Raw genomic sequence first — 27,858 nt, forward strand, 5'->3', positions numbered from 1 at the left:
GGTGTGAGACCCCTACAAGGACCAGAGTACTGGGGCAGGTTGCCTGGAGAAGAATTCACGGACTCAAGCATTGTTGAGGTCAAGGTAAAGATTTATTACGCTTTTCAGTGGGCAAGAGTTCTTAGGAAACCTGCAACCTTAGAGGGGTACAGAGAAAGTTTATATAGGATATTCTATAGTGAAGCATGTGCCAAATATGCTAACTAGGTTTTCAGGGTGGGATTAGGAAGTGGTTAAGGAGTGGTTAGTTCTTAAAGGAACATGCACTTTTGGTACCTACTGTGCAGGTATTTTACCCAAAGTTCATTGGGAAATAGCCCAGGAGAGTGGGGGGGGCTACCTGAAAATGTGGTTTTAGGCCTGAAACTTCCCTAAGTCAACCAATGGTCAGGGCTGACTCAGAAATACCAGGTTGCTCTTATCAACGTCTTGTTAGACAAGATAAATGTAAGGGAGTATACGTATGTCTAAGTCTAGGATACATATGATTGGTCAGTGAGTAGTAAATGTCATTATGACCTAGTGCACAGCCCATTCAGCCAGTACACAGCTGGTTCAGACTAATAAGTTCTGTAGGTGCAGCTGGTTACTGTAGCAAGAAGGGAGATAACGGTTGTGGCAGGGGCAGGCTGTGTCCTTGGGCTGGGGAGAAACTGCCTGGGATAGTATTTTGAGGCTAGGGAGAAATGTTATTTTTTAAAGAGAAGTGTGATTTTTAGAACTGGGGCCCAAGCACATGCACCCAAGCACCTTTGATCATTGTAACTGCTGTCTTTGGGGACTTCCTAACCTCCTCACATCGTCTCAAAAAGTCAACATGTTCTTGTTTCACCTTTTTACCAATTCAGTTCAAGAAGTATTTTTTAAACAGCTGCTAGAGTGTCTGTTAGGCACTCTTTTTTTTTTAAAGTCAATTATTTTAATTTTAAGCACAGTTTTTAACATAAAAATAAAAATCAATCATAGACTTCTTAAAACAAACAAATTTCCTTGAACAGATCTTATTCCTTCAAAGAAAATTAGATTGGGAAGAAAATGACTGGATTTCAGAAAAGATGAACAGATTATCTTAAAAAGAAGAAAAGCTGCTTAGTGGGTAAGCAGTGGGAGATGAGAAGCACAGCTTTAGAAGAGAAATATCCTCTCTCCAGGGTCAGATGTCATCTGGTGGAAAAACTTGAGACTGCCAGCTAAATGTTACCTGATGATAGACTTTTATACTTACATAGCCATTGCAACGACTTTTGTAATGTACAATCTTCCCAGGAATTCTTGTGTATCCATAGCTCCAACGTAGGTAAGCAGCTTTATCATCATCAATAAATACTTATTGAACATCTGCTATGTTAATTTGAGAAAATAATCATTCTTCACCCAGACTCAATGTCTCATTTCAGTTAGCCAAAGAAACTTTATATTCTATGATAAAGTCTCTAGTCCCCTGGAACAGAGAAATAATATTTAGTAAGTAGCAATATGACCTAGTAATTTTTCTCCATTAACCACAACTAAACTGCAAGTTACCCAGACATACAAACCTAAAAATAAGAACAATGAACAAAAACTTTCACTAAGGTCAGATTGATGTTACTTGGTATTTTTCTCCTTTTCCCACTAAGCATCTCATCAAGTGCCATCCTCATCCTCATCACCATTTATCATTATCATTTTATATACTTAGGGTATCCCAAATGTGTTACAAATGTCTCATTTTATTGTCACTATAATTCTAAAAGATAGGTACTGTTATTATACCCATTTTACAGAAGAGGAAACTGAGGCAGGCAGTAGTTTGGTGACTTGCCCAGGGTCACACAGCTAATACGAGTCTGATTTCTCATTTGTGCTTGGGTCTTCCTAGCTCCAGGCCCAGTTCTCTATTCACTTTGCCCCCTAGCTGCCTGTACTTTCAAAGAATCAAAGATTCCTACCTGAAAAAGATTTCAGAAATCATCTAATTTTAATCCCTGATTTTATAGATGAAAAAAACCAAGACCAGGAAAAAGAAAATGAATTGTCTAACGTCATAAAAGTCAGAAGTGGCTGAAGATACAAACCCAGGCCCTTTGCCTTCCAATCCATTGTTTTTAATTGTCCTGCACCATCCTGGCTTCCTACTTTGTTGTTTGCCTTGCATAAAGTAAACACTAATAAGTGATTTTTTGAAAAAAATATTTTGCATGGTAGGAGAGAGGATAAATAATCCTGTATATCCCTAAAAAGCACTTCAGCAACGGTATTAATGATGGGCATACTATTATACCTTTTGTACATTATTAGGCTAGGGAGATTCTAGAAGGCAAAGCAGATAGAACACTTGACCTGCCCTCTGAAATCCCTGTGATGGAATCATGCTTTTGGGACTTCACTGGGTAACCCAGAGTGACCTCTTTCAGCCTCAGTTTCCTCATTTGTAAAATAGAATAACAATAACATCTAACTTACATGGCTGCTGCAAAAATCATATGCACTTTGCAAACCTTAAAATTCTATATAAGGGCTATCACGTGAGATATTTGCAAAGTGCTCAGCACAGTGCTTGGCACATAGTAGGTACTTAGTAAATACATGTTTTAAAATTTTTTATTGTTACTGTAATTATTATTGTTATGTCTTGTCAAGAAACAGGGACACTGCAGGACTGAGAAGGGAACTTAGATCCATCCTACCCACACCCCTAACATGGTCTGCAAAGGGAAAAGGATTGATTGTTGTCATGTGGGGCGAGAGGTGCTAAGGGGCAGTAAGAAGTAGGTAGGGGTAGGGCTTTGCTGTGCTTTGCAGGAGAGAAATTCTTCTAGGTGCACAGAGCATAGAGGTAAAGGCAGTGATGGGAAAAGTGCATATTTTGATATGAGGGCAGAAAATAAGTCCTGGTAAATGTGAAGGTCTAAGGGGTCTCAGTGTTTTGGGGCTTGCTCTGAGGTTGCTTTTCTGTATACTAGAGCATGTTGAAGAGTATAGATAGGGTTAGGGCTTATGGTAGAGTGGAAAGAAGAGTATATTTTAAATCAGGGCATCTGGGTTCAAGTTCTATCACATACTAACATCTCTGGACTTCAGTTTCCTCTTCTGAAAAATGGGGAATTTAGACTGGATAATCGCTACAGACTCTTTTCAACTGTAAACCTTAAGATTGTCATACCTCTCACACAATGCATACTGGTATAGAGCAAGAAAAGAGCAGAGCTACATGATTAGATTCTGTCTAGGATAGTGTACCCAAATCCTGGGACCAGCTCTTGGCTTTTGTGGCAGAGAAAAAAATGTTTGAGGGGTGAGGTATCAGGCAACACAAGGTAAAAGGTATTCTTACGTTGTCTCACAACAATTTAAATTTTTTTTAAAAGATCCTTGTTATCAGGAAACAAAAGTGTTGTATCCCAACTTGAAGGAAAATGACAATGATAATAAAGTCCTTTCTGTTAAATCTTGAGGCATGGAGTCAACCCTGGGCTCTAGCCAGTCATGCCAGTGGCTCACAAGGCATGGCATATCATAGCAAGTTCAAAAGATTCTGGGTAATGTCCTGGAGATGCTTTCTCTGTCATCCAAGGACCAAGCCTAAACATGGAGATGTTCACTAGTTGCCCTCACTCACCCTGGTGCTAAAAAAAAATACATATAATTTTTGGACACAAAATCCTATGAAACCAACTACTAACATGTAGAGGCGTTCCAATCTGAGTCGGTGGAAGGAACATGCCAGTCAACCTATGTTGGAATAATGAAGATGATCTGACCTATATCCTGAATGAACCATAACATCCAAAATGATTGAATTACTAAGAACATAGATTATATCTACATTTAAGTAAAACTATACCAACATAGAAATAAAAGTAACAAGAGGGCTTACCTTGAAATACTCTCATTCTGAGAATATCTTTGCAAAGAAGAAAAACTAGAGTCCCATATCTATATTTTTACTCAGGCTCATATTTCCAGCTGCCTACAAAATATTACCATTTAGGTGTTCCACCGTCACCTGAGACCAATCATGTCTAAAATCAAGACCCTCATTTTATACTGAAAAAAACAGTGACCCCTTCTTAGCTTAGTATTTTTGTTAAGGGTTGTGTTCTTGAGATGTTCCATTTAGATGATACTTTGCTGATTGCAGTAAGCCCTGGATTACAACAGAACTTCTAACCTAAGTCATTGCATTTGAGTTTTGTGAGGGACCTCAGAATTCACTTAGTCCAAACAAATCTTTCATGAAAAAGAATCTTTTCCACAACAGAATTTTGGGGGAGTTGGAAGGGACCTCAGTGGCCTTCTAGATTTGTCAAAAATCTAGGAAAATTATGACTGACTTGATCACCTAATCTTTACTTGATCTCAAGTGAGGTAAACCCACTATTTCCAAAGATAACCCATCCTATTTTTGGATGGCTAGTCATTATGAAGCTTTTTCCTTATATCAAGCCTAAATTTTCTTCTTTTTAATATTTGTCCCTTGTCCTCAAGTCTTCCCTCTGAAGCCAAGCAAAATAAGTCTAATACCTTTTCCTTGTGGTAGCTCTTTAAATACTTCAAAACAGTTAGCATGTCCATTTTAAAGTTTTAGGTTATTTTGAGGCAATCAGGGTTAAGTTACACATAGTAGATGTCTGAGGCTGGATTTGAACTCAGGTCCTCTTGAGTCCAGGGCCCATGCTGTATCTGCTAAACCACCTAGCTGCTCTGATCTTAAGTTTGGAAGTCTTCTCTTCTCTAAGCTAAATATCTCCAGTTTCTTCTACTAATCTACATTTAACTTGAACTCATGGCTTTTCACTATCCTAGTTGCCCTGATCTGTATATTTTTCAGCTTATCAATGCCTTTTCTAAAGCAGTACAAGAACACTCTCAAGGTCTCTCTCAAGAACTTTGGATTTGACTGTGCAGCATGGGAGTCACTGGCACAGGACGGCTCAGCATGGCGTGCTGAAGGTGCTGTGCTCTATGAGCAAAGCAGAATTGAGACAGCACAAAGTAAACGCAGGATGCACAAATTTGGAGTATTCTCCCCCAAATATTCACACAGACTATCTGTGTCCAACCTGCAGTAGGGCATTCTGAGCTCATATTGGTCTGATCAGTCACAGTCAGACACACTGAAATTTCACTTTGTCATGGTGATGTCATTTTGGTCTTCTTCGAGAATGAACGACACCAACCAACCAACCAATGCCCTTTCTAGTATGTGGTGTCAAGAACCAAACTCCAGATATTATTTGAACAGGTCAGAGTTAGAACAAAACTAATCCTTTCTTATTCCTGAATGTTATGGTTCTCTTACTGTTTACTCCTATTGAGCTTTTGGTCTTCTCTATTGGATCTTCTTCTAGGTCTTATGCACTAAGTGATGGGTATCCCCCAAGGTTCTGTCCTAGGCATCTTTTATTTTCCTTTATATTATTTCAGTTGGTTGTCTTATCAACTTCCACAGATGCAGTTATCCTATTTATGCTCATGATTCTCAGAACTACTCATCTGGTAACCTCAATTCTCTGACTTTGCATCTTCAATTGCCTATTAGAATCTGAAAACGGACATCCCATAGATATCTTAAACTCAATATATCTACAACTGAGATCATTCTCTTTTCTCCCTCAGTTCTCCCTTCTTCCCATCTTTCCTATTAATCTCAGGGGACCATTATCTTCCCATTTATTCAAGCCCACAACCTAAATGTTGGACTTGATTCCTAGGTCTTTCTCTGACCCCCATACCCAATCTCTTGCTAAGGTCTATAGATTCTGTCTTTGTAAGGTCTCTTGTACATGTTCCCTTCTCTCCTTTGACACTGCCAACACCCTGGTGAAGTCCCTTATCATCTTATGCCTAGGCTATTACAGTTACCTTTTAGTTGGTCTCCCTGTCTCAAGTCCACCTAATGTCCAGCAACTCACTGCTCTACTCTAGTTCATCTTTCACTTATCTGTTAATTGATCATGTTCCTTCTTTTTATTAAATAAACCTCAGTGGCTTCCTATTACCTCCAGGATCAAATATAAAAATCTTCTGCTTGGTTTTTAAACCCTTTCATAACCTGACCCCTTCATACCTTTCTAGTTTTACATTTTAGTTCCCGTGGATGTAGTCTGTGATTCAACGACATTAGTTGATACTGGTGCTGGAGCACTATACATTACCTCCCAACTGTGCATTTTCATTAGCCATTCCTTGTGCCCTTAATTTATTCTCTTTACTTTTGTTGTTTTGCTTCCCTGGCTTCCTTCATATCCCTGATAAAATATTACTTTTTCCAAGAAACCTTTCCTGATTCCCCTTTATTCCACTGTCTTCTTTCTGTTAATTATATCTAAATTATCTTGTATACATCTTATTTGTAGAGAATCATTTTCATATTCTCTCCTCCATTAGACTGTGAACTCCTTGATAGCAGGGTCTGCTGTGTTTGTTTTTTTGGATTTCTTTGTATCCCTATCTCTCATAACAGTGCCTCTCACATGATAGGTGCTTAATAAATCCTTGTTAACTTGACTTGGCTTAACTTTAAGTCCATTAAATCCCTATCTATTTTTTTTTGGTGGACTACTGTTCAAATAGATCTCCCCCATCTTATATTTGTAAAGTTAACCTTTTTTTAACCCAGTATAGGACTTTATGCTTATCCCTATTGTATTTAATTTGATTAGATTTTGACCAATGTTCTAGCCTTTCAAAATGTCTTTGAATCCTGACTCTGTCATCCACTGTGTTAGCTTCCCCTCCTGGCTTTGCTATCTGCAAATCTGGTAAGCCTGCCATTTCTGTTCCTATTGAATGATATTATTGGTAAATAGAGCCAAACACAGATTCCTGAGGTACTCCAAAGGAGCTGAGCTGACGCGGAGTCATTAATGACTGCTCTTTGGTTCTGTCCATTCAACCAGTTCTGAACCCTAATTGCACTATTGTATAGCCTCCATCTCTCCATCTTTTTCACAAGAACAGCATGAGAACTATTATCAAATATTTAGCTAAAATCTACTCAAGCTATATTTACAGTATACTCCTGATCAATGACCTTGTCAAAAAGGGAAAGTGATTAGTTTTTCACAAGTTGTTCTTGATGAAGGCATTCTGGTTTATTGTATGACTATTTCATTTTTCTAAATGTTCACTTGCCCTCTCTCTAGTGATCATCATTAGGGCAGCAGTTGCTATCTTCCTGATCTCACAGCCCAACTGCTTTGCTCTCCTGATTTGGCTAACACCATAGTTCCAACTTGTCCAGATATTTTTAGATCCCAATTATATAACCAGCTATTCCTCTCAGTTTTATGTCATCTACAGATATGATAAAGACCTCCATCTTTGTTTTCATCTACTCTGTTGATAGAAATGTTGGTCCTAAAGAATTGTGTAGATAGAGTAGGATCCCATGACATAGCATTCATCTTGGCCAGCACTTTTTAAACTGTGGGGCACAACCCACCTGAGCTGAAGGGGTGGAGAGTGGAAAGAGTGTCAGAAGCCCTGATTATTTTTTGATCATCAGATGTCCCTTTATGACATTGGGCTAACCTTCACATATTAGTAAATAATGAAGATTTTGAGATAGGAAACTATAAAACTTCATTAGCATGTGTTATCTGCTCAGCTTAACTTACTAGCATTTTATATTTTAAATGGCAGTACTATTTATTGTGTGGGGCAGATAGGTGATGCAGTGGATAGAGTACCAGGCTTGGAATCAGAAAGACTCATTTTCCTGAGTTCATATCTGGCTTCAGTCACTTCCTAGCTATGTGACCCTGGACAAGTCACTTCACCTTGTTTGCCTCAGTTTCCTCATCTGTAAAATGAACTGTAGAAGGAAATGACAAAACCATTTGAGTATCTCTGTCCAAAAAACCTCAAATGAGGTCAGGAGGGGTCAGACATGACTGAAAAAACACTGAAGAAGAACTTAATTGTAGTCAGTCTTAGTAATACCTTGGTTTTCAAATAGAATTGCCATGAACACAATTGATCTGAAATTAAAGAAGGCAAAAAAAAGAAGGTAATCTAAGGAAGATTAAATTTATCATGTGAAATTAAGAGAGCTTCAGATTTATTTATCTCATAATTAACAAGGATTACTTTACATACAGGGAGATAGTTGAAGATGCAGGGTTAGATTGGAGATCTTCTGACAGAAGTCTTTCAATTTCTAATTATTTGTGACATAGATCATCTTAAAGGGATCATGAATTCAGGTGTTACTTTAAATTAGATGAATTAATGCTACAAATTGATTTCAAACTAGAATTCTAGTACTCACTGACATTTTAAGGTGACTATTTCCTATTTTTTTCTTTTATACACCAGAATAGATTTTCTTAATGTAAGAAGACTGCATTTCTATATGCTTTCATCAGGCTAAATTATAAATAATAATAAGGAAATTTTGTATTTTGACTGTTGAAAATGCCACCTCTATTTCCGGCCTCATGTTACTGACGATTTTCTACTTAATACTCAGCTCCCTGTATCAGAATAATCTTTTCCCTTCACATTCAAATAACCTTAAGGACAAATTAAATTTAAAAATGTACACCCTCTGAGTAATAAACCAGTTTGAAAAATTTACATCCCTAGAAATGAATTCGAGGTTGAGGGGAATGATAAAGTCTTGAAAATAGTAGGTTGTAATGAAAATGCCTCCTCAGCCATCACTGCTGTTAAAATTGAATGGAACATTAAGATTGAACTCTTGTGCTCCTATTGGTCACTGCCACTGGTTTATAAAAGCCGAGAGATTTATACTCTAAACAGGACTCTAGCCATGGATATGGGCGATGGGCTGGTTTTTTTGTTTTGTTTATTGTTTGGTATTCAGCACATAAAAAGGTTATTTATTTTTCTTCATGTTGTTCATCTACTTATTGGTTTGTAATAACAATTAGGACCCCCAGAGGTTGAACATTTCCTGATGGCTAATGATCTGTCCAGGTTAAAGGCCCAAAGCTCCTTGTTGGAGTCATTAATTATACCAAACAGTCTTTGTATACTGGGAAATGCTCCGCTTCCATCAGTTAGCATGATGACAGTACTTGTGGCCTAAGCTTGAACTTTAGAATACTTAAATTTCCTAATGAGGTTTTTCTGCCTTTAATAAAGCAAGCTTCCATTTCGAAGGCCTGGCTCTGACTTAATATCCATGTGACCACAGGCAAGTCATATAAAATTTCTTAGCCTCAGCTTCTTTATCTGTAAAGTAAGGATGATTGCTTATATTACCTACACCACAGAATCATTATGGGAAAAGAGTTTTGTAAACCTTAAAGTAATAGAGAAATATGAACTATATATGTTATATATCAGGAACTTCAACTAGGGTACCTTTCTGGCAAGTAATCTTTGTTTCCTTCTGTTGCCTCATATGTCCCCTTTCCCTTTTTGTACTCTACTCCACATTGGGAGAAATTCTTCCACTGGTGTACTGTCAGTCAAGGTTTGCATCCATCTTCCCAGCTATAAACTTAGATGAGGATATGCCTGTAATCCCTGTTCCCGGGGAGGCTGAGGATTGGAATTCTGTTCTACACTAGGCTAAGCTGATTGGATATCTGCATGAAATCCAGTACCAACAGGGCAAGCTTTCAGGGTGGATCAGAATCTGGCCTGTGAGTAGCTACTGCACATTCAGCCTGGGTGAGATAGGGGGACCCAATCTCAAAAAAACAAAACAAAACAAAAAACCTAAAAAAACAAATATTCTGGCCAACCTATGTTAATAATACAATAACAATAATGTTAATACTTTTAATTTTGTAATTTCTTCTCTGGCTGTATTCACCCTAGAGTTATCATTCTCCTACTCTACTTCTTTCAACTCGGGCTTAGTCCTTTCTAAATCACCCACCCCATCACCAGACTTTAACTACACTCACTTCTAGAGTAGTATGGATGGAATAGAGTGTTATATCTATTTTACTCTTTTTGTTTTTTCAAATTACTTTCACATGAATCAATTCATTGGATCCAAATAAAACTACCCCAGTGTGTGTGTTCATCCTTCATTGCTGAAGAAGACCATGCCATCAGAGAAACGATGACATGATTTGCACTTAACTTTGTTTTGAGTGAGAGAGGGCTGTGCAGGTCACCAGCCTCACTTCTCCTCCAGAGCCATCTGAATCCAGTGATCAGATATTCATCAGGATGACTGGAGATGACCCAGGCTGAGGCAGTTGGGGTTAAGTGACTTGCCCAAGGTCACACAGCTAGTGAGTGTCAAGTGTCTGAGGTGAGATTTGAGCTCAGGTCCTCCTGACTCCTGCACTAGTGCTCTATCCACTGCACCACCTAGCTACCCCCCAAATAAAACTATCTTTGTTAACAAACCAGCAACTAATAGGGATTATGCAAATAAGAAAATTCCAATAGTCTAAATTCACAGAATTCATCACTCTACAGTTATTTTCTAGTGTATTAGTAGGAGCTAAACATGGAAGTTTAATTCATCCAGGGGTCTAGCCTAATATTCCTTAGACTTTTGTTAATATTGCTACTATTTATGCTAATTGTGGAATGTATTCTCTTCTGGGTTTATCTGTTTGGTGTCTCTTATCCCATAATATTACTTCATTATATTTGAATGTTTTCTGTGGTTTACTCATTTCCCGTCTCTGTTTTTGAATTGGCACTTAGTGCCATTATTAGTGTCATCTCTTTGGTAGGCTGGAAAGGCCTGGCGTCATCCTCAGTACTTTGAATGCTCTCCACTGCTTTTCTGGATAGGATGGCCAGTACTAGGTCCCCATCCCTAGATTCTGTCTTAGTGTCCTGATGTGGGTTCTGGACTTAACCATTCCCTGACTCCTTCTCCTTGCACAATTGTCCATTGGTTAGTGGTTCCACCCCCATTTGTGGCCCTGCCAGATCTCAGTAGGCTTTTGGAGATTATGCTGGTGTTAGACCTCCTACAAGGCACCCAGTATAGCTTACCAGGTGATGAGCTGGCCTTGTGCTTCTTTGTAGTGTTAGGTGTCTTGAATCCTGGATCAGGAAAATCAACTAGGTTACTTTTCTGGCAGCTCAGGTTAAAGAAAAGATGTTTGGGAATTTACAGGAAATTGGTACTTAGAAAACTGATACAAATAGGACCTTTTTTATTATGTGGTGCAGCAAGCAGGCAAAAAACCCCCCATAAACTATATGGCTATATAGAGACAAAAGTTCATTCCCGCAGATGCAAGAAACTCACACAGGGAGAGGAGGAAGGATACAGGTAGGGAAAGAACATGCTTAAAGTTGGACTTCAGGTCACAAAATTATATATATTAAAAACGGGCTTGGTTGAGAACAGATAATCAGTGCCAGGTATAGGAGGGGGCATTCCTAATCAGATACAGATGTGGTGGAGTTCTCAGGGCTGCCTATTGATACCAGACTTGGGTGAAGCTTGGACAGAGGGAGTTACTTTGTCAGGACTTCTATCTAACTCAAAGCTATGACATTAACTGCCTGACTCAGGGTTAACATAGGTCAGAAGAGTGGAAAAGTATACCTCTTATCTGTCTTTACCTATATGATTTATGGGCCCACTAAGCCTAAGTGACTCCATACCAGAGTCCTATCATTATAACTCTAACGTCAAACAATATAAGATTTATAATTATCATACACTTCCTGTGGTGCTCAGTGATCTGAGGAGTGCACAGGTCAATCCTATCTTTCTTTGCAATGACCAATGACTTATGGGAACTAACTCTTTCCTCTGCTGATGTTCTGAGAGGCCAGGGCTTTAGATCATGACCACTGGAGTTTATATTGGTTCGCAATCTTCTACCCAACCCCTCACACTGCCTTCCTTCACACCATGCTCTGCTTCTCTGACATGAACCCTCTTCCAGTTGCCACAGGTCCACTTGCTGAAGCTCATGCTTGCTTCCCTGGCATATTTTTTTTCCAAGTCCCTACAATTTTCTGGTTGTCTTTGTATAGAGTTCTAAGTGGGTGAAAGAGTCTATTTGTGTTTCTATTTGTTTTTCTTTATCATTTCTCTATCTAGTATTTTCAGGTATTTACTGGGATGTTTCTAGGAGAGCTGGGCTCCTTGATAACTTTTCCTGTTGCCATCTTAGCCAGAAGTCCCTACTGTATTTTATATTTCTGGAACTGTTTCTTTCTGTGCTACAACAATTTTTTACTCCTTACTCCTGACCCTTATACTCCCCCTTTCCCACTCCCCAGCTTTTCTAGATAGTTCCTGATTCTTCTGTCATGATTGGCCATGCCTCAATGCTTCCCCACAATTGATTGCAATGTGATACAATATTGCTCAATGCTGTTTATAACATTTGTGATTTTTTTGCCAACTCATTTTATGAATTATATAAAAGGCCTGAATCAGCAGTCTCTCTCTTAGAGTTCTCCTCCACTTGGACATTTGATCCTGGGTTGTACTTGGTGATCTCCTGGATGCTCAGAGGACATATTACATTGAATATTTCTGAGTTTAGCAGTCCTAAGGCCAGTGTGTGTGTGTGTGTGTGTGTGTGTGTGTGTGTGTGTGTGTGTGATGCCACATTTTCTTCCCTTCTACCCTTTGCCCAATAAGTCACTTGATTTCTCCTGTTACTGTGGTATCTCCCTTGGCTCAGATCCAGTCACATGAAGAATATCACCTAGACCCATATACTTGTTTCATCTCTGATTATAGAGTCTCTGCTTTTGTATCAAGATGCCAGAACAGGAGGTTTCTAATCTTGAAGTTTTTTTTTTATTAAAGCTTGGTTGCCCTTAGATCTATGTGTTGCCACACCCAGAGGGCCTCTATATAGGCAACTACATTCAACTTATTCTACCCTCTTAAATCTAAGTTTCTCCTCAAGTAAAGTGATCAATGCTTCACCTCACCTCGGAGGTATCTTCCTAACATTCTTAAAATGATATTGGGCTTGCCTTCCCCTAGGAACAATGTCCTGAGTTGTCTTCATTGTTCTCCGGTTTATTCCTGTCAGGAGCTAAGAAATCAATTGATGGCACTGTCCATGATACATGCCCTAAGAGTCCATCCCCTGATCCCTATTCCAGATGGAACTTAGTTCCAAGTTCTGTGCCTTGTATATAACACATGCTCAATAAATATTTACTGATTTGATTTACTTCCTAGGAAATTAAATCAAATGAAGTGAGGCTCACTGTTCTACTACTAGCTTGATGTCCAGCATCTGAGAAGGTCAGTGCACAGAATCATAGCATGTTGTGACATTAGAAATCAATTGCCTCATTTTGTAGATGAGGAAACTGAGGCTCAGGGTGAGGAAGGTCCCTTGGAGGTCATGTAGCCCAATCCTTTCATGTTATTTTTTGTTTTACTGATTTTTTTTGTTTTTACATCATGGTCGTTTCTTCATATGTTATCTTTCCAACTCTTCTTCTCATCCTCACAGTGAAATTTCCCTTGTGAAAAAGAAAGACAACTAAGCAAAACCGATCAGCAAAGTCAGTTCATGACATCATATGCAGCCTTTTGTACCCATCACCCTCCACTTTTCCAAAGAAAGGAGGTTGCTGCCTCTCTTCATTTCTTCTCCAGAGCCAAGATTGTTATTGAAGTTCCACAGCTTTTGGCTTCGTTTTGGCGTTCTCTTCATTTGCGTTGTCATAGTTATTATATATGTGTGTGTATATGTGTATATACACCCATACATACATATGTGTACACATATATGTAATTTTCTAGACTCTGATTTGCCATTTTTATCACATAATAATATTCTACTGCACTAATACCACAATTTGCTCAGCCATTCCCCTAACTCATGGGCACCCACTTAATTTTTAGGGGTTTTTTTGCTACTACAGAAAGTGCTACTATTATTTTAGTATAAATGGAACTTTTCTTTCTCTACTTGACTTCCTTAGGGTTCATCTCATAGCAGCAAGTTATCTCAATCAAAAGTTCTGAATAGCTGTGATTTTCCTTACATAAAATTCCAAATTATTTTTCACATTAATTGGACTAATTCACAGTTCTACCATGAGTACATTAATATGCTTTTCTTCCCATAGCCCTTCTAATGTTGAGCATTTCTATATTTTGTCATCTTTGCAAATTTTCTGGGTGCAAAGTCAAGTATCAGAGTTGTCTTAAAGTGTATCTGTCATAACGAGATTTGGAACAATCTTTCATATGGTTGTTGATAGTATATATTTCTTCTTTTGAAAAATGTCTGTACATATCCTTCTACCACTTTCCTACTATGATAGTTTTATGTAATTGTGTTAATCTCTATATATCTTTGTTATCAGACTTTTTTCAACCATGATAGCATCAGAGATTTAGAGCTAGGAGAGCCTTCAGTGGTCAGCTCTCTTTTTCGATCTAGATCAATCTACTGACCGTAAAAAAACAGTAACATTCTACATGACCTTGGGGAGATTGTAGGGTATGTCTGAACATGCTGAAACTAGTTCCAGATGACTAACTGCATGGTTTGTAGAACTCTTTTTCAGCTAGCTGTGTGGCTAGAACTATTGGTGTCTTCCAAAAGGTCCAAGTCAGCTTTAGCCATCTCTTAGCGATGCTCAGCTACTCTTCTCAAGGCACTTGTTGAAAACATATGCTATTACAAGGTTAGGCCTTGGGACCTTTTTTCCATTTGAGAGGAGCAACTGAGATTTGAGCTGTGGGAAGGGATGGATCCTGGAAGCTTTGTGGAGTAACTTGTGTAGCAGAGATGCCAGGACAATAGGGAGCAGTGTGAGGACTCTACTGGGTGAAAAAGGCCATTGTGGTATCATCAGAGGTGGGAAATGCTTCAGTCACACATGTTCCCTATTTGTAGGTTTGGTCATTTTTCAGTTGTCCAACTCTTTGTGATCTCATTTGGGATTTTCTTGGCAAAGATGTTGGAGTGGTTTGCCATTTCCTTCTCCAGCTCATTTTATGGATGAGGAAACTGAGGCAAACAGGGTGAAATGACTTGCACAGGGTTACAGAGCTAGTAAGTATTTGAGACTGGATTTGAACTCAGGAAGATGAGTCTTCCTGATTCCAGGCACAGCACGCTTTGCACTCTGGCGCCACCTAGCTGCCCATGTTTCCATATGTATGCCTCACTACTATGTTTTTCCAACTTCACGCCCAGTCTTTCCCATGGGTACTATGTGTATTTGTGGAAGAGTGTATCACAGGTTTATAGGTAGAATGTTTCTTTGCTACTGCTCTAATTACGCCACGTTAGTAAATCCCATTGCTTCGAGCTAATTGTGCCTACTAACTGACCGTTAATGGGAAACACACCAGGAGTTATAGTTTAGGAATGCATACACGGAGGTTATCTTAGCATTCTGATGTATTCTCTCCCCTCCTTCGCCCCCATCCTGGAGGTATCCCAGACAGGTTGTCCTGTTTTGGTCCTCTGATATGCTCCTCTTCATTCCTCGCCTGGCCGCAGCACCTCAGGGCTCTTCTGATTTCTTTACCATGCCCTTTCAGTTTAGGCACCTTCTCCACCCTCCCCACTCCACCAATGTTTCACTTTCTTTTTGCGTGTTATCTCCCTCCTTTAGATCGTAAGTTCCTTGAGAGCAGAAATTTTCTCTTTCTTTTTTTTGTTTGTATCCCTAATACAGTGCCTAGCACAGAGCAGGTACTTAGTATATGTTTAATGGTTGATTAATTTGAATTATGATTTTCTTCTCTGCTTCTGATGGCAGCATAAGCTGCAAAACAGGCAACTGAAGAAGTACTTGTAAATTTGGTCATCCTGCCTAATTGTCTCAGTTTGTAGTACAGTGGCCATCAAGTTTGAATAATGTTCCTGACATGGACACTGGCACCAGTTGTGGGAAAGCTACCTAACCTTTATATCTACTTGCCTACATAAATGCAGGATAATTATAATCTTTCTTTTACAGAGGGAGTTTGTGAGGATACAACTAGATAATATCTGTGAAAATGGGTTGAGTTCTCAAGAAGGAGGGTATCACACCAGTCTAAGGTCCTATTATTATTTCCTAGCCCCCTTATTCTCTGACTCCAAAAGCTATCAGTCCTGAAATCTGATGAGATCCTAAGAAACAAGGTATAAACTTGCACCTTTGATTTTCTAGCCTCAGTGGACCTAACCTGCCACAACAAGGTATATAGGGGGAATCTTGGGCTTATATCAGCTCTTATATTAAAGGTTACATACACTTCAACCTTTAGGAAAAAGAGTTTCATTGATGCTTTTTGTTTTTATATCACATTCATTTCTGAAAGTATTTCCTTTCCCTTCTTCCTCCTCTACTATCTGCCCTGAAATTGACCCTTTCCCTGTAACAGAGAAAAAAGTTAAGCAAAAACATCTGAAATAGTGACCACATAGGAAACTATTATTGGATTTTCAATTACTGAGAGTTCAGCTTTATTTTAATTTATAGTGCTGCGGTCTAAATCAGTCTTTTTTTTTTTTTTTTTGCCTCCACTGTTGACACCAGTGAGGCTACTGAAATATAGGACTCTAAGTTTAAAGGATAGTAAATTAGTCTTAACATTTTTTGCCTTTCTATACTTGTTCCTAAGGATGTAGAATGTGCTAAGTATTATCATGAACACACATTCAAAAGAATATCCCCTAAAGACCAGATTTTTCTTCATGATGGCCCAGTGGTTGGAGCCCTGGGCCCAGCTGGAGTCAGGAAGGTCTGAGTTCAAATTTAGCCTCAAACATTTGCTAGCTGTGTGGCTCTGGGCAAAACCCTTTATCTCCGTTTGCTTCAGTTTCCTCTGTTTTGGCTTGCGTGTTCTTACTTGTAGGGGGTCTGTTGTTAATGGAATTCCTTCCTGGAGTAAGTTGGACTACTTCCCCTCTCTGATTCCCTTTCAACCTTGAGATTCTAAGACATGATCTTAGCTAGTGGGTACCCTGTGTGAGCTGCCTTGAAGTGGGACACTTGCTAGGTGTGTGACTCTAGGCAGGTCACTTAGCCTTTCTGAGGCTCAGTTGCCTTATCTGTAAATAGGAAATTTGGTTCTTTGGTTGGTTGCTGTCCTTCCTCTTTAAAGGGGGACAAAATGACATCACCATTGTAAAGTGAAATTTCAGTGTGCCCCACTGTGACTGATCAGACCAATATGAGCTCGGAAAGTTCTACCACAAGTTGGGCACAGATAGTCCGTGTGAATATTGGGACACTATAAAGGGAATATTTTGCTGATGTATCAGCTGCAATTCCCCTAGCTCTGGAGTACCGCCCCCCCACCCCGATACCCCCGTAAGACAAACAGCAAAAGGGGCAGTTTGGGGTTTGGTTCTCTGCCACGCTGCTGGTGCCTGGGCTGTGGGGGTCCGCGGGAGCAGACGGTCCAGGGCTAGTGGGGTAAGGACCCGCGAGGCAAGTGCCCAGGTGTCCACGCACCCCCAGCCGTGGCCCCAGCGCCTTTCAAAAGTCGCTGGGACCCCGCGCGCCCCGCTGCCTCCGTGGGGCTCCCTGCCAGTCCAGTCCCTTCTCCCTGGCTTTGTCTTCCCGGCCTGCCCCCAAGGCAGGAGGGTGCCTAGGAGGAGCCTAGGCGGAGGGTGCCAGGCTTGAGTCAGTGGCACCTCACCTCCGGGCTCCTGCTGGGGCTCCAGTCTGGACCTGGCCCGGGAAAGGCCACAGGGCAGCCCCACTGATACTCAGCGCCCCCAAAGGTGAAATGCAGGGCTTGGAGCCCGGGGTGGGGTGGGGGCAAAAGCAAGGAGACCTGAATTACACTGCTTGATCGTGGGGAGCCCGCGTCGCACTGCCCGACGGTGGGGGGCCTGGGTCACGCTGCCCGACTCTGCGGGGGGGGGGGGTCGGGGTGACACTGCTGGACAGTGGGGGACCTCGGGTTACAAGGACCTAAGATGGGGTGAGTGTGGGGCCCCGGCGGAGGCGGGAAACGAGCTGGGCTGGGGGTGAGGGGCACCCCCCGGGGCGGCTAAGTAGTCCGTGGGTTCTCTTGTTCTCTTGCCAGGGAAGCCTTGCTCGACGCCCACTCCCCTTTCCTTGTCATGGCTCAGAGGAACCGAAAACCTAAGAGAAAGCTGAAATGCTGCCCGTGCCTCTCCTCGCCCGGGACAGACGAGGATGGGGCTGGAGAGCAGGTGAGAAGCGGCCCAAACCTGTGGCCACAGCTGGAAGGAGAGAAGATTTCGGCTTTCTTTTGGGGAAAGGGAAGGAGACATCCACATCCACTCATTTAAGTCTAAGAGAAAGCTGAAAGAACGGTCGTTAGGGTTAGCCAGATTCTATAAAATGGGCTTTTTAATATTCATTCCTTCACTCACTCACTCATCATTTACTGTACGTGAGACACTGAAGGAACTGTGGGGGATTAAAAGGGCATCGCATTTCCTGCCCCCACGAGCTCATGCCTAGCTGGGGAGAGCAGGTAAGGACAGCAGATATCTTTAATACACAGTAGAATATGAAAGTGGAGGAAGGGAAATCTCAGCAAATGACTGGAGGAATTGTGAGGCAGGAAAGCCCACGGAGCCAGAGGAACCAGCAAGGCACCTAAAGTGAACAATTTTCAAAAAAGAAACTCTTTATCAATGTTACATTGCTTCATGTTTGATCTAGCCTGAGTTCTAACACTAACTCACTGTGTGACATTAGGTTCCTATTTGTATGACCTGGATAAATCCCATAATCCCCCTGGGTCTCAGTTTCCTCATTTATAAAGTGAGGGGGATTGAAGGAGCTACCAGGGGTAGGGAGCCTTCATCCTTGAGGCCACATGTGACCCTCTAGATCCTCAAGTGTGGCCCTTTGACTGAATCCAAACTTCGCAGAACAAATCCCCTAAATAAAAGAATTTGTTCTATAAAACTTGGATTCAGTCAAAAGACCACACCCAAGGACACAGAAGGCCACATGTGGCCTTGAGGCTGATGGTTCCCCACCCCTGATAACCTTATCATCTCTTCCATCTCTAGAGCTATCATCCCATGAACCTGTTTTCCTTTTCTGAAAATCAGTTTTCTCATTTGTAAAATTTCTTTGGGTTAGAGTCTTGACAGTAGGTGATGCTCTATGAACAACTTAAGCATTCTCTCATTCTGTGATCTAGTTGAGAAGGAAAATACATAATTTCATCCCCAAACTGCTTTGATGAGGTTCATAGGAGTAGGAGGTTCCCAGTCCTCCCACCCTTCTTTGACATTCCTTGGTATATGGTAGTCCTGAGTTGGGTGTGACTATATAGTTGGTCACTTTGTGTTACAGAGTTGCCTGAACATTAGAACAGTGTGTCTTAGTGACTTACACACCCATTAAGTATTAGAGACATAATTTTAATGTAAATCTTCCTGACTTCCAGCCACTATCCACTATACCTGTCTCCTTTAGTAGAAAATATTTAACATTAACTGTGTTAGAATAGGAGTCAGAAGATGTATAATGTTGTTTTGCATGGATGCCCAGATGAAAAAGAGATCAATGTTCAAAATCTTACATCTTGTGGATGAAATTGCTGGTAATTTCTTGGTTGTGCTATTAAGATTATGTTGGGTTCAATAAATACATAATGACCAGTGCTAGGCAGGCACTTTCGGACTTCTCTAACTTCCTAGACATGATGTACACTGGGGAGAAGAAAGTAGATGCCAAGGAGAAAGCAGCTTCAGCAGGGTTCAGAGCTTACCCCATTTTAGCAGAGGACATGCCTGGTTTTCCTTTACCAGAGTAGTGTCCAATCCTGTTCTTCCTTAGTGTCAATGCTTGGTCAATTCAGCAAACGTCTCATAGGGTCAAAGCAGTTACAGCTAGAAAGTAACTTGAAGATCATACAATCTAACACTCTCATTTTACAAATGTGGAAACTGAGGGCTGGCAACAGATTGGATGAGATGTCTTCTAAAGTTCCTTCAAACTCTTAAGGTTCGGAGATTCTGTGAAGTGAATGACTCAGGGTCACTCAGCTAGCAGAGAATGCATGTCTCCTTTCATTGCATTTTAAAACCTTCACCCTATTTTTGGAATGAAAAGCTTTTTTTTTCTTCTCAGAGATTTTAGGCCTGAAATGGGAAGGGAGTTTTTGTTGTTATTTCTTAGGATAGAAGGGAGCAATCTATTGTTAACCAACAAACATCTATTAATCACTTTTACTATATGCCAAAGAGTCTGTAGTGAGGAGGATAATTCATCTTCCTGACTTCAAATTTGGCCTCAGACACTTACTAGCTGTGTGACCTTGGGCAAGTCACTTTACCCTGTTTGCCTCAGTTTCCTCAACTGTAAAATGAAGGAGAAGGAAATGGCAAACTACTCCAGTGTCTTTGCCAAGAAAACTCCAAGCAAGATCATGAACTGTTAGATGTGACCGAAACTACTGAAAAACAACAGCAAAAAACTGCTAAGCAGTGGGGACACAAAGAAAGACATAAACACAGTTCCTGTTCAAGGAAGATAAAACACTAATGGGTAAGACAACATGGAAATATTTACTCACACACACATATAAGTTTGTACGTAGCTATGTGTGTGTATGTGTGTGTGTGTGTGAGAAAAGAGATAGATGGGCAGATAGATTAAATAGGATAGATAGACATAGATATATGCTAGATACAGAGAAAATAGAAGATAAAATAAAAGGGAAATGTTGGTAGCATCTGGGAGTAGTGGGAAAGGTATCTTATTTTTACAAGGTGGACTTTGAGCTGAGCCTTTTAGGAAGCCATCGAAACTAAGAGGCTGAGATCATACAATTCAGCCCTCTCTGGAATGCAGGATGGCCATTATAGAGTCATGAGTGGGGTGAGGTAAGATAAGGGAATGGAGTGTTTTCCCTGAAACCACAGCACACCTACTTATAAGGTTAGACCAGAAGGTTAACCTGTTTTAGTTACTTTATCTAGAAGTGAGAAGACTGTTTCTCTCTTCTCCTGGGGAGGATGAGGGTCTGCCACAGATGCAACTGCTGGAGATCTGTTCCTGAGTTGAGTTGTGGGCAAAGGATCACATGTACTGGCTCCCTTCGTTTTTTCAGCTGAAGCTGTAGGATTGGAAGCCTGCCAGACCTGAATACAGGTCTGCCCCCTTTGAACTTGCCCCAGATATCCCCAGCCCCGCTACAGAAAACACTTATAAATCTACAATACTTTTCTTTCCCCTGGAATCCCAGGTACTGGGAGTAGTGCTCAGACTCACCAGATGGGAAGGGGGTCTTAGAGAGCATCTAGTCTGACTTAGTCATTTTACAGAGGAGGAGGCTGAGGCCCTGAAAGGTTAAGTGTTTTGCCTAAGTTTGGTTAGCCAGCTAGAGTGAGCCATCTATACTTTCATAGAACTATTGAAAAAAGACATCTTCCACTTCAACCCCCTCATTTTAAAGGTAGGCAAGCCAAGGCTTAGAACAGGAAAGCCATTTGCTCAGCATTGCAAGAGTGATTAGTGGTTGAGCTAGAATTAGGATCCAGGTCTTCTGATGCCAGGTCCCAGCCTCTTTCCTCTGTACTAGCTTTTCTCAGATTCCTCAGAATCCCTGAATCTGTTTCTGTTAGGAAAAAAAGATGTAATGGCAGACAACTGTTCACAAGAAACCTCACTATTTTTTTGTCCCTCTGCCTATGTTACTCATTGACTTTATGAGTGTCCATGAGTAGCCAATGCTGAGGTCCAGCAAAGGCTGGTCAAAATTCTGACTGAAAGATGCCATCAAAATGATGGGAGTTATCTCTGGGATTTGGGTCAATCTCTGGTTCCAGAGTAGAGAGATAGGATAGTATAGTGTAGAAGAGATGAAATAGTAGAAAGGGCATAAGAGGTGGAGTCAGCTGCCCTGGGTTTGAATCCAGCAACATAGATTCATATCTAAACTAAAATCTGTGACTTTTCAAGTCAAGTCAACAAGCATTAGGGATCCAAATAGAAGCAAAAAAGACAGTTCTTGCCCTTGAGCTTATACCTAAAAGAAAGCTCAAAGTTGGGGGGAGCCATAGTGAACAAAGTCATTTAGCCTTTCTGTCTCAGTTTCCTCATTTGTAAAATGAGAGTGGGGTTTGACAAGTGATCTTTAGGGTCTCTTCTAGTTCTAAAACAATCCTGATGCACAGATGTGTATTAGCAAAATTTTAAAAAATGATTTTTGATACAATCACAAAGTTGTTTACAAAAAAAGAAGTTTTCAAAGTTTTAAAATGAAAATAGGGTGAACAGAAAAGCCTCTCCAAAATCCTGCCTTAACCTCACTAAAGAGGAAAATAAAAGTTTTTGTAAATAATCTTCTAGGTCGAACAATCACATCCAATATGGTTCTTAACTCAGTCAGTTCTTGTCCCTTTTAGACATGAAGCTTTTCCTGAACTTTCTAGCTTCCATTTTGTATCTGTCTTGTTCGATGACATAAAATCTTTTTTTCCTAACAGAAACAGATCCAGGGTTTCCAGGAAGAGTTTAAGAAAAGTTGGTATAGTGGAAAGAGTCCTGGACCTGGTTTCAGGAGACCTGGGTCCTAATTCGAACTCAGCCACCAATCACACTTACAAAGCTGGAAAATTGCTTTCCTGTTTCGAGTCTTAGTTTGCCAACATTTAAAATGAGGGAATTGAACATTGTTATTTTCCCTATAGAGAGGGAGTTTCTTGAAGGCAGGGACCATTTCATTTTCAGTTTCTGTATGCCCAGCACCCAACAAAGTACTTAGTACATGGTAATTGCTGACTAAAAGTCCAATGATCCATTAGCTTGTTTAGAGCACAAATGTCCAATTCACTGCACCCTTTGCACACAAAACTCCAAAACTCCATAGTGTGGCCAGAATCAGATTAAATTGTATTTGGGAAATGTTAAACAAAAGAAATAAAAGTAAAATACAACATAGGTCACATTAGTTTGTGGTTTTCTAAGTCAGTTGGGGACCAATAGGGAACTGGTTTTATTTGAGTTTGACATCACTGGTTTAGAGTACTGTTAGATTTAGAATACACTTAATCTGAAAATTTATTTGTTATTTGGAACCATAGTAGATATTTTAAAATGCTTTGATAAATTTTCCTGGGAGAATGAAAATTCATCCTCAGATACTTACTAGCCATGTGACCATGGGCAAATCATTTAACTTTTGCCTTTGGTAGAATGGGGATGATAATAGTAGGGGTGATAATATTTATTTTATAAAAATTTGTACATATGAATATTTTATATGTATTTTATAAGTATATATTACCTTATAGGATTGTTATGAGGATAATGAAATGATATTTATAAAGGGCTCTTTAAGCAAACCTTAAAACACTATGTAAATGCTAGTTATTGTGATCGATATTATTATTAGGCATTTGGGCATGTATTGTACACAAGCTTAGTGCACATTACATGTTTAGGTGCTAGAAGTTTACTTCAAATGACTGATGTTCTTAACTTGTCTTTCTGTTGTGACGTGATTAGTTTTGTTCAGTTTTAATTGAAACATTTTGACAAGGGGGTCTTTAACCAATCTCACCGTCTGGTGTTTTTCCATCACTCTGCTTTGCCTTATATAATGTGACATGTAAAGGAGCTATTTTTCAAGTACTGCTGTCTATGCCAGTCAGACTTCATTGAATTTACATTCCAGTTGCATCCAGCTTGCTGTTTAACATATTTTCACAATTATTGCCTCTGTTAGCTTTGTATGTGAAAGCACCTCAAAAATCATAGATAGCTATACAAATATGAAGGATGGTGCTACCTCTAATAGGGTGGGGACTATTCAGAAATCAAGTTTGCTGAATCAACTGCTGATGTATTAGGAAGAGAACGGTAATTTTTGTTGGTACCACACTAATTTGGGCATGTATAATAAGACTACAAAAGCAATCTGTTTTACCTATTGGTAGCTTGCTGCATTATCCTTAGCTAAATAATGTTGCTTCCTTTAGAAATGAAGTTCCATCTGCCTTTGAAACTTTTATCTATTCAATTGACTAAAATCAGATTAATGATTAATTTCTGTATTGGAAATTTTTTCAACGTGTGTTTAAAAATTGAACTTGCATCATTCTCTTTGTCTGGTGACTATGTATAAAGACACTTACTTCCTCAAAAGTGATAACAATGGAATAGAGTTAGGTACTCTGTCTCCAAATTGCACTCTCCGATAAGATAGACACTAGTCTATTCTGGGGCCATTTTTCATCAGTGGTGACTTCCCCTTCTAATCTCTCCAAATGGACTGAGCTTCCTACTTCCCTTTTAGTACCCACCATAGACAGAGAAAACTAGAATCCTCAGGAAAAAAGATAAGACCTTGCTTTTGGTACCTGGACTTGAATGGGCAAGTTCTAAACTAACTCCAAGAAGTTGACTGCAGATAAGTCTTTACTTTTCAGTGGATGGTTTTTGAAAAAATTAAGGTATGCCCATGATTGTCTGTCAGTGATGACTGCCTGCCTGAATTGATGTAAGTAGTTAGGTCATCTCACCAGACTGCTTATTCCTTATGTGATATTGCCTTAATGAAGGAAGATGCATGATATCCTTTCTTAACTGTGTGATTTCAGTTACTTTTCCCTTAGATCTGTTCATTTCTGCACCATTGTTTTTTCTTTGTTTGTGTTTGAGAGCTCTTTCTAGGTAAGCTTTGGTTTGGGGAGTGGCAGAGGGTGGAAGAAGAAAAGAAATAGGGCAGGTAATTTTTGCCTAGCCTACACTAGTACTCATTTTTCCACTAATCTACATGGGGAAGGAGTGCCTTTCCTTGTAGAAGAGCAAGCACTTTACATTGTTGCCACATATGTCAAAGGACATTATTCTACTGCCATCATAGAATTCATTTTCTTTATTATGGTCTTCATAATGTAGCAGTAATGTTATACATTTGCTTTTTAAACAGCAGTGTTAATATTCACGTAGGCTTTTTGTGCATTTGTACCATGCTCTTGTTTATACTTGAAATCATTCTTTAATGGCTTCGTTATCTACCTTATCAGGTTTAGTACAGGGATTGGCAGATTTGGGGTATTAACGCTTGCTGATTGATTGATTGATTGATTGACTCTGGTCTTCCCAATAAAATATTGAGCTCCTCGAGGTCAGTGACCACAGCACCTAGCACCTAGGTTATGCGTGCATGTTAGAACGCACGCTTATCTAATAAGTGAATTAAAGTTAACCTCTTTTTTTTTATATATTATTTCAAGTGCATTCCTTCGGAATCAGATGAAGAGGCAAAGCTACTTGGTCACTATGAAAACTCTGATGACAACAAGGAAAACGTCAGTAAAATTTGTTACCAAATAAAAGAAAAAGCTAGAAAGTACAGGAAAGAATGGAAAGCTCCCATGAACAGTCAGAATAGACAACTGTGTGAAGAAGGAGAAGACACCATAGAGAACCACGAACTGTTGAAGAGTGCTTCAAACATTTCTAATGCTTCAACTTTTAAGAATAATAAAAATTCTAAAAGCAGAAATCGTGGCAAGGCTATAAAAAGTGGTCTGGAGTATATCAAACCAACCAAAAATGACGGTGGTCAGAAGCAAGCTTTTTCTCTGTCATCTCTGTCTTCGTCTATTATGGAAAAGAAAACAAAGTGGAAAAAAACACCTCTGAAAAGCAATAGTCAAGGCCAGCTGCCAGACAGAAACTTCAAAAGAGTTTGTAAAAGCCCCAGACTACCAAAACGGAATAAAAACAAGGCTAAACCACTCTGTCGGCACTTACGTACCTTCCCATCACAAAATCCCTATTTAAATGAGAGCGATGGAGCCAGTATTTCTAGAGACAATGATGATGGTAAAACCTTGTGTAAATATAAAGGTATTAATTCTGCACTATGCTATTTTGAAGATAGCCTCCTAACCAGGTTCAAGAAGTGTAGGAAACCACATAAGGGACTCTCTGTCAGGCAGGCAGTAGGAGTTAAAACCCCTGAAAGAAACAGGTGCCAAAAGCGTCTCCAGCCTCTTTTGTCTTCTAGTCCTATTGCCCTGGAATTTAAAACTTATAATTCAGAAGAGGAATTCTGTACAGGAAGCCTGATAGAGAATAGGGATTCTCCAGAGGTGAAGTCAAGTACTGAAGAAGTGTGCAGCAGTTTTGATCATAGCCAAAATATTTCTTTAACTCAAAGGTCTTTATTATCAAGGAATGTTTCTGATAGCCCCAACAGTTCTTTGTCCTCACCTGCTCCTAAAAGGGCCAAGAATGCAAGTACGGAACTGAATGATAAACCCAGTCATCCTCCAAATAATTTGCCACAGTTGTCTTCAAATGAAGAAACATTTCTAGAGAATAACAACCTTTCTCAAGTTAATTTAAAATGCTTTGAGAAAATCAGAAAATATTCAAGTACAAAAGAGAAAGCCATTCAGACAGAGGATTTCTTTGGTTCCTCAGTAGTAGCTACCTCTTTACTCTTCAGAAGAGAAGTAGATTTGTGTGAAAAGCCCCTGGACTTGACTTTGCCTGGAAGAAGTAGGTCATGGGTTCATGGTGCTGAGAATGTTTCCTGTTCCACTTTGGCTACTGGGGATGGAGTTCACATAATTCCTCATAATGTTTCTGCAACTATATGTCCTATGGAAGATCAGCCAGTAGGTTCAGCGCTAGCAACCACTGTTCTTAGTGATGATGGCCAGGAAAAGAAATGTGCTTGTAGTCAGCTGAGAAAACCAGATGAGATAAAATATATTCAGACAAAACTTAATTCATCCTTTTTCTTTAAAACGAAAGGTGAGCCAGATTTCAACATTCCTAAAGAGCCTTTAGTAAAATTAAAGAACGAAGCAAAAATAGATTCTATCTAGAAATTGAACAGAGATAGCAACACACAGTTATATAATTTGTATGTTCTAGTAAAATATTTTGTACTCAAGAAAGATGGAATTTTTCTTATTTAATTGTAAATATATATTCTTCATAGGTTTAAGAAAATATACCAGGGAGCTGGCAATTTAACCTCTTGGTGTTGCTAAAATGAAAATTTCAACCATTGTAGATATTTAAAACACAGGGGCAGTCAAGGCCTACTCTACTTTTCAGTTAGAGGGTACCATCTTAATATTAATCCTCTATCTTTTCAAGAAGTAAAAATGATAATGCTTGCTATGGCCATATCTACAATACGCTAAAGACTGAGATAGAAGTGGAAAAATTAAGTCAGTCACCCAGTGTGTAGGCAAAACATTGTGAAGACTTCGAGATCTTTTGGCAATGGACAGACAACCTGTGTATAGGTTTGTTTGCCATAAACCATATCTCAATTAAGCTAGGCCTTTGTAAACTTAATCTCAGTGCACTGAGCTACAGATACTAATTTTCAGTATCATGAGCAGCGGGAGAAAAAACTATCTTACCCTAAATTTTCACCTGGGCATTTAAGGTCGAGGAGTGTCACTTCTGGAAGAATGGTCATTTACATAAGACTAGTGATCAACCTGCTCAATTTTCTTTATTGTCCACAATTTAAGTGTTTAGTTTGTACTCTTGAGGCATTTAGGATATTTACAGCTTTCATATCACATTTTCTAATGAGTAGGTATAATAATCATTATAGGAATGATATTGAATAAAGAAAAAGAAGTGATATGACCATATATATAATGTAATGGTGGAGTACTATTTGGGGGTCTAAAATAATTTTATGTTGTATTGTGCTTTCAAATATTTCCCTTTTTTCTGAATTTTCAGCCATGAGCATTAGAAGCAATTTGAGGTTTGCCCAATTATAACTCTTCTAAGATAAAAAAGGCTAATTATTTTCAATACCCTCATTTTTTAGTATGTGTGAACTGTCTGACGTGGCTGCGTGTGTGTATTTAAGTGTAGTTAGCAATTTCTTCATTGCATTTCACCAAGTGTTCAAAGATGGCTCCAAAGAATTAGTGATAGCTTGAATTGACGCTGGAATTAGAGAGAAAACTTGTGAAACAAAGTAATAAACTTTTTCTTGTTCTTTGATTTTATGTTGAAATAAAAATCCTTTATGCAACTGCT

General features: G+C 39.6%; 1 protein-coding gene across 2 annotated transcripts; it reads left to right on the forward strand.

Moving 5' to 3' along the window:
- LOC140510659 (uncharacterized) lies at positions 1–27,858 on the forward strand. 2 transcript variants are annotated; one of them, XM_072619427.1, is made up of 3 exons: positions 1–84; positions 17,915–18,044; positions 25,062–27,858. In XM_072619427.1, the coding sequence occupies exons 2-3, from the start codon at positions 17,952–17,954 to the stop codon at positions 26,667–26,669; spliced, it is 1,701 nt and encodes a 566-aa protein (XP_072475528.1). In that variant the 5' UTR covers positions 1–84; positions 17,915–17,951; the 3' UTR covers positions 26,670–27,858. The 2 variants fall into 2 exon arrangements, with proteins under 2 accessions (XP_072475528.1, XP_072475527.1); XM_072619426.1 differs by lacking the exon at positions 1–84 and adding an exon at positions 17,096–17,606.

The sequence above is a fragment of the Notamacropus eugenii genome, chromosome 6 (genome assembly GCF_028372415.1).
Source record: "Notamacropus eugenii isolate mMacEug1 chromosome 6, mMacEug1.pri_v2, whole genome shotgun sequence".
NCBI lineage: Eukaryota > Metazoa > Chordata > Mammalia > Diprotodontia > Macropodidae > Notamacropus > Notamacropus eugenii.